The sequence below is a fragment of the Homarus americanus genome, unplaced genomic scaffold (genome assembly GCF_018991925.1).
Source record: "Homarus americanus isolate GMGI-L3 unplaced genomic scaffold, GMGI_Hamer_2.0 scaffold34921, whole genome shotgun sequence".
NCBI classification, from domain to species: domain Eukaryota; kingdom Metazoa; phylum Arthropoda; class Malacostraca; order Decapoda; family Nephropidae; genus Homarus; species Homarus americanus.
In genome coordinates, this window is record NW_024741901.1 from 23,835,641 (window position 1) to 23,849,942 (window position 14,302).

At 44.2% G+C, this 14,302-nt stretch overlaps 1 protein-coding gene across 1 annotated transcript in view; it reads right to left on the reverse strand.

The window, feature by feature from the left end:
• LOC121876182 (dual oxidase-like) overlaps window positions 1-11,061 on the reverse strand; it is a 77,735-nt gene extending 66,674 nt beyond the window's left edge. The window contains exon 1 of the mRNA XM_042381143.1: window positions 10,897-11,061. Within this exon, the coding sequence (XP_042237077.1) occupies window positions 10,897-10,966 (70 nt within the window). The 5' untranslated portion in view covers window positions 10,967-11,061. The remainder of the gene's footprint in view (window positions 1-10,896) is intronic.
• Between the last annotated feature and the right edge of the window lie 3,241 nt (window positions 11,062-14,302).

Sequence of the window (14,302 nt, forward strand, 5' to 3'; positions counted from 1 at the left end):
GTTAAAGTGGACATAAGAGAAGGGAGAACGAGATGTCGGGACACGGAAATATCTTAGAACACCAAGGTCTTAACTGCACCAACCACTGCTGTCGAGGCCACACTGTGTACTGCACCCCACACACACACGACCACCCACACAGACAACTACCTACACCCCCCACACTGACAACTACCACACAACCACCCACACTGAGTACCCAACTACCACCCACACGATAACTACCCCACCAACGATTACTATAACCATCTCCCGAAACCGAAACAGCCAAACATTATTTCAGATGATAAAAGAAACTGCTCATATGAAGTGAAACAAGTAGACAGTGTGTGGGATAGAGGAAAGTACTGTCTTAGTTAATCAAGTTTTACATCAAGGAAGAACCTGTGACATAAGTAACAGTAGAAAAACTTGTCTTAAGTTCTCAAATCAAGTTTTAGACAAGTAAAAAAAAAAACAGTAATAAAATAAATTAAAAACTCATCTAGGTAATTTCAGGTTAAGGAGCCACGGACAACTCAGCATAACACGACACGGAGGAGCCAGTCAGTCAGCCACGGTCAACACAACACGGAGGAGCCAGTCAGTCAGCCACGGTCAACACAACACGGAGGAGCCAGTCAGTCAGCCACGGTCAACACAACACGGAGGAGCCAGTCAGTCAGCCACGGACACGGAGAGCCAGTCAGTCATACGGTCAACGACACGAGAGCCAGTCAGTCAGCCACGGTCAACACAACACGGAGGAGCCAGTCAGTCAGCCACGGTCAACACAACACGGAGGAGCCAGTCAGCCAGCCACGGTCAACACAACACGGAGGAGCCAGTCAGTCAGCCACGGTCAACACAACACTCAGTCAACGGTCAGCGGAGGAGCCAGTCAGTCAGCCACGGTCAACACAACACGGAGAGCCAGTCAGTCAGGGTCAACACAACACGGAGAGCCAGTCAGTCAGCCACGGTCAACACAACACGGAGGGAGCCAGTCAGTCAGCCACGGTCAACACAACATGGAGGAGCCAGTCAGTCAGCCACGGTCAACACAACACGGAGGAGCCAGTCAGTCAGCCACGGTCAACACAACACGGAGGAGCCAGTCAGTCAGCCACGGTCAACACAACACGGAGGAAGGTTACGGTGCAGGTTGAGTAATAAACACACTGACATGTCAAAAATTTACATTAGAAAGTCAGCCAGGGAGAGAGGTAAATATTGCCGTGGTTGAGAGACACAGCCAGGGAGTGTAAAACTGGAGGGAGTATTAAAAAAAGGGTGGTTGATTAAAATAGCCAGGGTGAGTAAAATGGGTGTGTATAGGGGTTGGGCGAGGTGTAAGGGGCGGGGGCTCTATGGGGTGTGGGTTAGGGAGGTGTTTGAAATATGGTAGTGAGGGGCGAGGTGAAGGGACGCCACCACAGACAAATGAGAGAGAGGCACCACGAGTAGTCCCATTTAGGAGGGGAAGGAGGGGAGGGAGGGAGGGAGTAGGGAGGGGGGAGGTGGATGAAGGAGGGTGAAAGGTAAGGTAAGGAGGGGCATGAAAGGGGAAGGAGGATCATTTGACCCAAGAGGTTCCATAACTCACTTTAATTGGACACAGGTGAGACATAGAGGTGGGTTTATAGAGCCGCAATGAGCGAGAGAGAGAGAGAGTGTGTTAGTTATCCTCACGTCACATAGATTTGGGGTAAAGATGAAAGACACAGCCGAGTATATAAAGACAAAGAATTAAGTCAGACACACATCCACCACACACACACACACACACACACACACACACACACATCCACCACACACACACATATATTCTCGTGGTTTTGACAAATTTTCCTAAGTCAGTGATTCGTATTATGATGAACGTGTGAAGAATACAGATGATTTAGGTGTGATCTTGATGATTTAGGAGTGATCTTGATGATTTAGGAGTGATCTTGATGATTTAGGAGTGATCTTGACCCCTAGAGAGACACTTTCTACACCAGACCAGGAGTGTTACTGTGTTATGATGATAGCTGGTCTACCTGTCACACGTTGAGTTAGGTTAGGTTAGGCGAGGTTAGGTTAGATTAAGGTTAGGTTATTCCTGAGCATCAACAAGACCTCCTTCAGGCAATCAGTATGACTCTTCCTCCTCCACTGTTTGTGTACAAGACTGGAGGAGGAGGAGGACAAGGCCGTGTCTCTACTCCATCGGGTGAATGACTGTACCGGAGGACAGACAGGAGACAGTTGACCTTGGTGACTCAACCGGGCCATCTCGTGCGGGAGTAAGTAGCATTTTCTTTATTACTTAACCCAACCTAAACCTAACCTAAACCCACATCTGCATCCATGAGCGTACAGTTACCTACTAAAACCTCATTCACCTCTCCCCCTGAACCACGACCCCCTACCACACCCCCTCCTCCCCTTGTTGTGTCTCTCTATCGTCTTCACTCCTCATCTCACCTTTGTCTCGTAAGAACCAGGTAACACCAGCCGTCAACAGGTGAGGAGAGGAGTCGGAAATGGGAGTTAATTACCTCTTAAATACTCGGTACATAATTTCATCTATCTACAGTGTGTGTGTGTGTGTGTACTATATTTAATCCAACTCAGGTGTGGGTTGCATCAAGGTGTAACATCAAACAAACGAATAAATAAACAAACAGTGACGTCAGAGGGTCGAGTGTGACGTTTACAACACCTGATACAGGTACACGGTGACTGTAGTCGAGTGGATATAGTGAACACCTTTACCTGGGGAGTGGATATAGTGAACACCTTTACCTGGGGAGTGGATATAGTGAACACCTTTACCTGAGGAGTGAATATAGTGAACACCTGTACCTGGGGAGTAGATACAATGAACTGAACACCTGTACCTGGGGAATAGATACAATGAACACCTTTACCTGGGGGTCACTCAAGGTGTGTAACTCCGTGTGTTTACAGTGAAAATGACATAATTAATCTCCGCCACAGTTCTCTCCCACTATAAATATTATTGCCCCATACGCCATCATTTCCTCCATCCATTATAGCATACAAATAAAGTATCCTCATATATGCAAGTCATTAATCACCGTCTGAATATTTGTAAACACTCCTAATACGGTAATGACAGTCGCTATACTAATTAAAATAACATTGAAGGATAATCTTATGCTTATATATTATAGATAACATCATGATGAATTATTAATGAGGCTTTATGGACGAATAAACGATAAATAATAGGAATAAATAATTAGGAGGGGGAGAGTGAGGTAGAGTGTTATGGTGAGGTGGTGTTATATGGTGAGGGTGGTGTTATGGTGAGGGGCGGTGTTATGGTGAGGGTGGTGTTATGGTGGTGAGTGTATGTGAGGGCAGTGTTATGGTGAGGGGTGGTGTTATGGTGAGGGTGGTGGTATGGTGGGGGTGGTGTTATGGTTGAGGGCGGTGTTATGGTGAGGGGGTGGTGTTATAGTGGGGGGCGGTGTTATGGTGAGGGGCGGTGTTATGGTGGGGGGCGGTGTTATGGTGGGGGTGGTGTTATGGTGAGGGGTGGTGTGTAGGTGAGGTGGTGTTGGCATGGGAGGGGGCAGTGTTGTTATGGTGGGGGGCGGTGTGTTATGGTGAGGGGGCGGTGTTATGGTGAGGGGGTGTTGTTATGGTGAGGGGGTGGTGTTATGGTGAGGGGGGCGGTGTTATGGTGAGGGGGGCGTGGGCTTCACCTCCTCCTCTCATGGCTTTACTCAATACTCCTGACCCAACAGGTGTGTGTGTGTGTGTGTGTGTTTATCGTACGTGTGTATATATCCGGTACCATACACACGTACACAGATCACCATGTGTATTACTGGAGTATATAAATAAATGAGCTATGAGTGTTGTGTTGAACTTGGTGAGGTTAAGTGACCAATACCGTGGGAAGATCAGCCTGTGAACCGGAAGATACAACCAGTTATTTATACCTCATGTGATCTACTACAATTAACTAGAGGTACGTTCACTCTCACCCACCACCACTACCCCCTTAACCACCCACCACTACCCCCTCACCCACCACCACTACCCCCTCACCCACCCACCACACCTGAACATTCTTCCATCATCACTAACTCTACTCCATGTTTCCTCCAGTTAGTCATCAGGGGAAGGTTGTTGACGTAGACATATTAACGGCCTCAGCTGCTAATGGTAGTACAAACACACCTTCATGATACACAACACGTAGTACACACCTGTATATTATTCTGGGCAGGTAACGTGGTCAGTGTGGGGGGGAGGACGGGGAGGAGACCAAATACCTCTTAACGGGTCAAGGAGGCCGGGGAAAGGACCTTAACTATGTTCACTCTAATCCACTACACGATGTTCACTCTAATTCACTACACGATGTTCACACTAATCCACTACACGATGTTCACACTAATCCACTACACGATGTTCACACTAATTCACTACACGATGTTCACACTAATTCACTACACGATGTTCACACTAATCCACTACACGATGTTCACACTAATCCACTACACGATGTTCACACTAATCCACTACACGATGTTCACACTAATCCACTACACGATGTTCACACTAATCCACTACACGATGTTCACACTAATCCACTACACGATGTTCACACTAATCCACTACACGATGTTCACACTAATCCACTACACGATGTTCACACTAATCCACTACACGATGTTCACACTAATCCACTACACGATGTTCACACTAATCTCTCGCATAATGAGTTCGGTCCCGTACTAACTGGGAACTTGAAATCAATTTTAACTATAGGATCAACGTTTACCACCTGTAGATTATCCCCCACCTGTTTAGTTCACCTGTAGATTAATCACAATAACGCTGACCTAACTTAATATAGCGCAACTTAATCTAATATAACGTAACCTAATGTAGTGTATGTAATGTAACCTAACCTAACACTAACAGGTAAAGATGAAGTGGTTAATCATCCCCAACAGGTATAAGGTGACACCAACAGGTATAAGGTGGCCCCAACAGGTATAAGGTGACACCAGCAGGTATAAGGTGGCATCAACAGGTATAAGGTGGCACCACGTCTAGTTAAATATTTTTTATTATTGCAAAATGAAAAACACGAAGCTTGAAGACCTTAAGTCACCATAAGTGGCCTAATACACATAGGCCTATATAAGTTAAGTAGACATATGGAGATATCTATAAGCCCACAAGCCCTTAGGTCTTCTGAATACATGGGTAAGAAGTTTCCACCCAGACCGCAAAGTATTGGGTAAAAAGAGGCCTCAAGACCACAAATTGTTGGGTAATAGGCCTAACAACTCGTGGCCTTCCCTCTGTTAGACACAGTTCTCACCCAAACCACAAAAATACGTCGTAATATCACCTTTGAGGAGGCCTACGACTGGTGGTTAATTGTGTGTCTGAACGTCAAGCGCAGACAGATAGACGGATGGTTGGGTCAATTTGGCCGACTCATCACAAGACAGACAGACACACACACACACAAGCCGTAAGTTACGTATATGGCACCACTTTCGACCACACACACACACACAGCTGAGTGGTTAGTTGACTGGGGTTGTGGTGGAGGGAAGGGGTGGCATTGTGTGGGTGGAAAAAGGCGCTGAAGGTGGAGAAAAGGGTGGAAGTGCGGGGGGGCAACAGAAAGGTGAGGAGAGGCGGTATAACATACCACGCCCACTCTACCTACAAGACCACGCCCACTCTACCTACACGACCACGCCCACTCTACCTACACGACCAAGCCCACTCTACCTACATGACCAAGCCCACGCTAACCGTCATCTTGCAGCATCACGGCCAAGTTGTAACACAAACCATTTTTCTTCAAATTTAAACATCGACATTAAAAATAAACGAACCCAAGTTTTTATTAAGTCACTGTAAAAAGTTGTTTCAGAATGCCCGGGGCGCGAACCAACGTCCTTACAGAGAAGGGGCGAGTTTGGTAACCACGAGGCAGGTGGGAGCAAACTGCAAAATCCAGTCTTGTATCAATGGTTCACGACACACGCTGAAGTCAACACCTACTTTTGTTACTTTTTCACACGATACTTGGATTAGTGTTATTTCTATATTAACTTTAACCAATCTAAAGTAAATCCGAGTTTTCAAGTGTAAGTCCGTCTGGTTTACACACACACACACACACACACACACAGTGCTGCTTGTTCTAATATTAATACTAAATCTGTTTAATCCAAGAACGTCAGTTTTATTTCAAATTAGAATCTGATGTTTTGAAAATTGTCTTTAGTTAATAATACTTCGAAATATCATTATTAAAATTTTAAGGTCAGTGGGAAATAGGTTTTAATTCAATTGCATCGATTCAAACTATACGGAAACAGATAAAAATTCCAGCACACCCACACTGAGCCCAATAAAACTCCACTGTGCACTCTAGGAATCATGGGAGAGCCACGACATAAAACATTCGTAAACTCATAGGACCGCGACACAAACCCACTCAAGCATAACGTGATCTAACAATTAACTCACTCTTTACACAAATTTGGTTCATTTGCTTCACGTCGTATGTAAGTGCAAATGATTTAAGTTACTAAAAAATCTAAATTTTAAAACTCCTCAAGCTAAAAGATGGAGGTCTGCTCGAGTATCCGTTACGAGGAATGGGAGACGCTAGTGTTTTTGTTCCTGCTGCCGGAATGCCCAGCCAGCCAGGTAGGAGAGTGGATGCGTTTTCTGGATCCGGCTATCGATAGAGTTCTAGTGTCACCTTCAAAAAGTTCCAAGAATTACAAAACCAAGAGAGATTTTATGATTCAAGAGCAGCAAGTCCTTCCTTCCACCCTACTCTGGAATTTCCGAGGTTTCATTAAGGCTTCACAGTCATATATACCTTAACGAAACGCGCCACATCAATCAGCATTACCATGTTGTAAACGACAAGGACCTGATAACATTTAAATGGAATAATGGCTTCATTCTCTGATATCTGGCTACTGTTGTGTAATAATCTAGATGAATAGTGTGACAGGTAAGACAAGTTCATTTTATATATACTATATAAATATATACACACACACACACATTTGCTGTCTTAGTTGAAACGCACTTCACCAAAGCACTCAGATCTGGACACTCCCTCCTTCAATACTCACACACCTTATGACCAGTCGCGGCTTGACTCACTTTTAAAAGCAACTTGTCCAATAGTAAAGAACTTTAATGTCAACTCTTGAATATAAACCAGAATATATTAATAACGCCATCTGGACATGTAATTGGAACACTAATTAAATATGATACTGTATGAACAATGACTACGAAATAAATGTCCTTGATTCTTACGCACACACTGGCCGAATCACAAATTAATCTGCCTTTGCCCAGTAGGAAAACAGGGAAAACTCCCTCGTTTTTCCTAGTAACTCGTGAAGAAATGCGTACTAAGGCATTACTAAATAATATTACACAATTGTTTTAACTTTATTCCTTCTTCGCGTAGGTTGGGGTGATACTTTGAACAGTGCGGTTACATTGCCCACCACATAACGTTGGAATTCACATCATACACCGAGCACTTACTCGTAGTTTTGCTGGCAAGAGGTAACAAAATCGAGTTTTATAGTTCCTTAAGTGATCACTATGAACAAATTTCACATCAGTGTTGCAAATGTACCAGACATAAAAATAATAATAAGCCCTTGAAGGTAAACGACTACAGCGGTGATATGTGACAATTGCAACACACGACCTAACATTTTAGTAACTTTTAAACCAAGGACTAAATTTCCTATACACACAGGATAAAAAAAAACATGTAATAAAAAAATATCAAACTAATAAACAATCACAAACTCGAAGACAATTCCAGGCGGTATAATTATAATGTTTGGAAAATAAAACAACTTCACTCGTCTAATTTGATACCAAGACCAACTATACGCGTTCTCACTAGGGTATACCAACGACGAACTTCTAATAACACAACTTATCCATTTTTCATGTGTCTGTCATACAAAAAGTGATAAACCATGATACAACAACCATCTTTTAAAACCACAAAACTATTTAAAACTGCTTGAGGCAAACTGTACTCCAAGCTTTGTTAATAAATTTGTTAAACTAAAAAAAAGCTTGAGTTCTTACGATGATTTCTCTCCCTCCCGCCAGACTTGAGTGTACGTTTCGCCACAACCTCCGCCCCCTTGCACATGACACGGCAAAATATGAATGTTGCTAGAATGTGACACCTGAACCTCTGTCGTCAATAAGTGAAATAAAGAAAATGTCAACACCGCTACAATACGAAACAGGAATAGTTCTTTTTTTTTTATCAACCGCTGTGAACATGATCAAGTCTCGGGGTAGAATTGTGGGGAACCTAACCTAGCCAAGACTAATCTAATCTAGCCAAGAATAACCTAACCTAGCCAAGACTAACCTAACCTAGCTAAGACTAACTTAACCTAATACAAATGGGGGAGGGATTTTAATCTAACCAATCCCGACTGGAGAAAGATTATAACCAAATTAAACGAGGAGAGATTTTTAATGTAACCCCAAAAATGTGGAAGAATGTTAAGAAACTAACCCGAACGACGCGACAATTCTAAACTAACTTAAAACTGAACTGGCGCAGAATTCAAATTCAACAACTATGGCCAAATGAAGCAGGATTCTAACCTAAGCTAACCCATATACCGTAGTGGCAGATTATACAAGTGTGTTTATGGGTTACGAGATGAAAGTGTTGACTATGAAACAGTTCAGGAATTCGGACAAAAATTAGCCCTCTTGTGAGTCAGATACGTGGGTTATCACATGAGATACTCAGGGGATGTAGGTACGGACTCAGACCACATGTGGACCTAAGTGTAGGGTGTGGAAAGGAGAGAGGGAGGGAGAGAAAGAGAGGGGGGAGGGAGAGAAGGGAGGTGGGAGACCTTGAAACCAAATTGCTGGTCCGCGATGGCCACGAGGACTTTACAGACGCAACTCTTTTGAAGTCTAGGAAGGAAGCTAACGGCCTCGCCACGATCACTGACTGACTATCCGCCCCCGAGGCACGAATGACAACACAACTCCTCAACCAAAGCCTATAATCCAGGAAAATAACAGTGGATGACGTGTGAGCTACATTAAGAGCGAAAGTTGGGGAGGGAGTGATTCGATGCCATAAAGGTCATACGCCGTTAAAGCACCATGCCGAGCACCCCCTCCAGGCACCCAAATAAGAGTGAAAATAGAACACCTGAACCCAGCGGACGACAACAACTAAAAAACAAAAAAACTGAATAAGGTGATAAATAAATGGTATACAACGAACTACCTTGACCTGATAAACTGTCAAAAACTATTACGTATAATTCTATATTTATGTGGCATCAGTTCACAAGAGTTGGGCATGGATGTTAAATTACAGGGCACAGGAGAGAAAACTGGAAGAGTGATGAAACCTCCTCCCCAGCCCGCCCTCCTGCCATTCACGTTCTCCATTCATTAACTAATAGAAACCAAACAGACAGACAGACAGACTACCACATACAATATTGTTGACAAATTATATAGAAATTCTCCTCAAGGTGTTAAGAAATCTCAAGGAAATAGGGAAAATAATAAGAGTGAAGCAAGACAGTCCCAAGCCACAGCAAGGAGTCGACACAACAATAAGAAATACCCACACTTAAATGCTTATATCCTCAAATTACATACACAGTACAATACACACACCCTTAGGGGAGATAGTCTATAGAACTCTTGCGTTGACGAACTATCAATCAATTTAGAATATCGAGACGGACTCCTTTAACTTACACCCACCAAATGTCCCCAAATTCTTCACCCGTAAACCATCCACATTGATCATTTTGGGGTTAATATCAACAAACTAAAGTGTGTTAAAATCTTAAATATATCTAGAATAGCCTCATTGTCTTCAAAAGCAAAAAAATCAATCAATAATAATGTTAAAGCAATTCTCTTTTACAACCAAAAACAATCACAACTCAACTTAAAATAATAATTCTACATAAATTATATAAACTTAACCTCTGAGCGAGTTGTCAAAGCCACTTCACCTAAGCATCAATGCGAGGATAACTATAGATTACATTGACTCACAAATCCTCGTCACGTCTAACGGTCTGTAGCCATCATCATCACCGTGAAGGCTGATAAACACTGCACAACACTCGAGCATTAAGCTACTGTAGTTACTGAATCCCTGACCAAACCAAACGTCATAAATTTAAAAGGAATTTCCACCTGTTCGGATAAACCTAAAAACCCCCCAAATTAAATCCTCTTATCCACATAAACAAACCTAACCAAAACAAACTAAGTCTAACCAAATTAAATTAACTTAACCACAACGAAATGCCTAATTAACCCAAACTAGCGTGAGATTGTATAGTTACAACGCGAACACCGTCAGGATATATTGGGTTCCTCTCCTGCACTGTACTCCGATACTTCAAGGCCGCATCAAGGACGTTATGGTCACGATAATTCAACCCTAAAAATATTTCCTAGTGTATTAATGCTTCAGTATCGTGGGCCAAGCAGGCAGCCAGATGACCAGCTTTAGACAAGATTGCGTAATGTTTGTGATCACTAAACCACAGACAGCCACATATACTGTAGGGAGGCGTTCAGGGCACCACCACCACCTCAGACGAAAGCTTTAACCCTCTCCCTCCCTCCCTCCCTCCGCCGCGTTGAAATCTCCCAGGTGAAAGACACAATCTCTTCCTGTCTTCTAAGTCTTTGTATTATTACCTCACAGCTTCATTATTCCCTGTGCTTCACTTCATGGTGTGGAACAAGTGGCTAGCGTAACAGACATGTGGAGAATGGGAACACAGCTTTAACCTACTTCTGTCTGGAGGAGAGACTGATTTTTAAAAAAAAAATTGTAAACTTTACCTTCGCTGCCGGACGCTATGCATCCATGGAGTAAAAATACACAGAGAACTATCCATTTTAAGCAGTCCATTAGGACAATTTTTCCCTTGGCTGCCCGGGCCAAGAAAAGTGAGAAGATAGAAAATATTTTTCAGGAGAGCGCGCTCAGCACCCACCCACAACACAGTCAGACCAACACTGAGAGGTGGTGAGCGAAACTCTCCATGTCTACACAGCTGACTCAAGCTCCGCCCACCAGGTGCGCTTCACCTTTCTAATACACCCTTCCACAACCCTTCTTTAAAACTAATTAATTATTAGTCATTATACCTCAACATTCCTTCACTTATTATAAAACAAATTATATAAAGTTTTCCTCCCGACACATTATGAAAATATTCCTGTTTACATGACACCTAGTTAAAAGGGCCGTAGTAATTTTCCCAGGTAACCAAATGAGAATTTAGCACCACGAAGTTTTCCTGGTAAGAACCCCAATAGATTTCCGTTTGTTTATACAATTGGTAATGACGTAGAGGACAAGTGGACCTGACTTGTGAAGAAACTCTGATTTACCCTACAACTAATTACTAGGGCCTATCACCCCAGCTTTACTCTGTGTGTGTGTACGAGAAATGAAATCTTGGCATTCTTAAATAAGTGTCACACACTTCACCATTTACATGCTGTTTAGATCAGCTTTGTTAACTAGGATGTAACGCTTTATACACTAATTCCTGTAACCGCTTCAGTGATTCCATCTATAATAATTCGTTTGCCTCCTTTACGACTAGTGAGCCTTAAGACACTACAACAACGTTACCAAATAATGATAAAACACAAATAAATTTACTCATCAACCCAGATTTCGATAATACAAAATAGGCTAAACACGAACCACCAGAAATCATTGTTAACCCGAACAGCGCAGCAGCCGCCGTACAGCATAACAGCCGCCGTACAGCACAGCAGCCGCCGTACAGCACAACAGCCGCCGTACAGCATAACAGCCGCCGTACAGCATAACAGCCGCCGTACAGCATACAGCATACAGCAGCAGCCGTACAGCATAACAGCCGCCGTACAGCATAACAGCCGCCGTACAGCACAACAGCCGCCGTACAGCATAACAGCCGCCGTACAGCATAACAGCCGCCGTACAGCACAGCAGCCGCCGTACAGCACAACAGCCGCCGTACAGCACAACAGCCGCCGTAGCAGCAGCGCCGTACAGCATAACACCGTACAGCACAACAGCTGCCGTACAGCACAACAGCCGTACAGCATAACAGCCGCCGTACAGCACAACAGCCGCCGTACAGCATAACAGCCGCCGTACAGCATAACAGCCGCCGTACAGCATAACAGCCGCCATACAGCAACAGCCGCCGCATAACAGCATAGCACAACAGCTGCCGTACAGCACAACAGCCGCCGTACAGCATAACAGCCGCCGTACAGCACAACAGCTGCCGTACAGCGCAGCAGCCGCCGTATAGCATAACAGCCGCCGTACAGCACAACAGCCGCCGTACAGCATAACAGCCGCCGTACAGCATAACAGCCGCCGTACAGCATAACAGCCACCGTACAGCACAACAGCCGCCGTACAGCATAACAGCCGCACAGCACAACAGCCGCCGCAGCATAACAGCCGCCGTACAGCATAACAGCCACCGTACAGCACAACAGCCGCCGTACAGCATAACAGCCGCCGTACAGCATAACAGCCGTACCCAGCATAACAACAGCGCCGTACAGCATAACAACCGCCGCAACGCCGCCGTACAGCATAACAGCCGCCGTACAGCGTACAGCACAGCCAACAGCACAACACCGCCGTACATATACAGCGCCGCCGTACAGCATAACAGCCGCCGTACAGCGTACAGCATAACAGCCGCCGTACAGCATACAGCAGCCACCGTACAGCACAACAGCTGCCGTACAGACATACCAAGAGCAGATTATCCCTGAGTGTAAAATGTACCAGTCATTCAGGTGAGAAATAAACCAGCCAACAAAGACTATTGTTTCCGTTAAGACTTGAGGCTTACTTGGCTCCTCGGTATTGTCTCTAAGTTACTGACTGTGGTGGTGGTGTGTACTGGTGGTGGTGGTGTGTGTTGGTGGTGGTGGTGATGTGGTGGTGGTATGCTGGTGGTGGTGATGTGCTGGTGGTGGTGTGTACTGGTGGTGTGTACTGGTGATGGTGGTGGTGGTGTGTACTGGTGGTGGTGGTGGTGTGTCTGGTGGTGGTGTGTGTGTACTGGTGGTGGTGGTGGTGTGTGTGGTGGTGTGGTACTGGTGGTGGTGGCGGTGATGTGTGTACTGGTGGTATGGTGACTGGTGGGCGGTGGTGTGTACTGATGGTGGTGGTGGTGGTGGTGTGTACTGGTGGTGGTGGTGTGTACTTGGTGGTGGTGTGTACTGGTGATGGTGGTGGTGGCGGTGGTGGTGTGTACTGGTGGTGGTGTGTACTGGCGGTGGTGGTGGTGGTGAGGGGGGGGGGAAGCTGGTCTGTGTGTGTGAGATGGTTCACCAGATCCATCACTGCCACTTACAACTTGACTTATGAAAATGACTAAAAAAGACAATTTTTGGTTATTAGTTTTAGTTTACATATAATTTGGGTTTATTCTTAATACTTTTCTGTTTACGTGTACAGGTGTCGCCTTAATTATTCGCTCGTGATTACACCTCTATTTAAATTAAGGATTATATGGAGGGTCCGTTAGATGTGAAACCTCCATCTAACGGATTATATGGTTGGGAAATCCGTTATATGGAGGTTTCACTGTATATTAGGAAACCCAGCTTGACCACACACACCCCCTTGTGGGCCGCCGCTGGTGACAGTTTCCGCGAACAACCACGACCTCGTCAAGACTTAATTGTAAAAGTAACATGACCAATAACACCGCTAAGATTCATTATGTATTCATTTGTGTTTTGAAACCAAGTAATAATATGACCTAACCAAAACTAACCTAACTGGAGGCGCAAAACCCTAACCTAACCAAATCTAACCTAACCAAACCAAACCAAACCAAACCAAATCTAACCTAACCAAACCAAACCAAATCTAACCTAACCAAACCAAACCAAACCAAATCTAACCAAACCAAACCAAACCAAACCAAATCTAACCTAACCTAACCTAACCAAACCAAACCTATACACGGGTCCACATTATTGAAAAACATCTCTCTGAAATTTACCTCTTCATTACAGACGATAAAAACCATATATATATAACTAACTTTAATTAATCTATCAAGGCAGCTGAAACTAAATATATATAAATACACCTAGATTATTTTACCCACCAAACAAGCTTCTTTTTATTCTAGTTAACAAATAAAACATCTAAATAAACAACAACAGGTTTATAATATATTTTAATTTTATCATCAGCCACACAAAG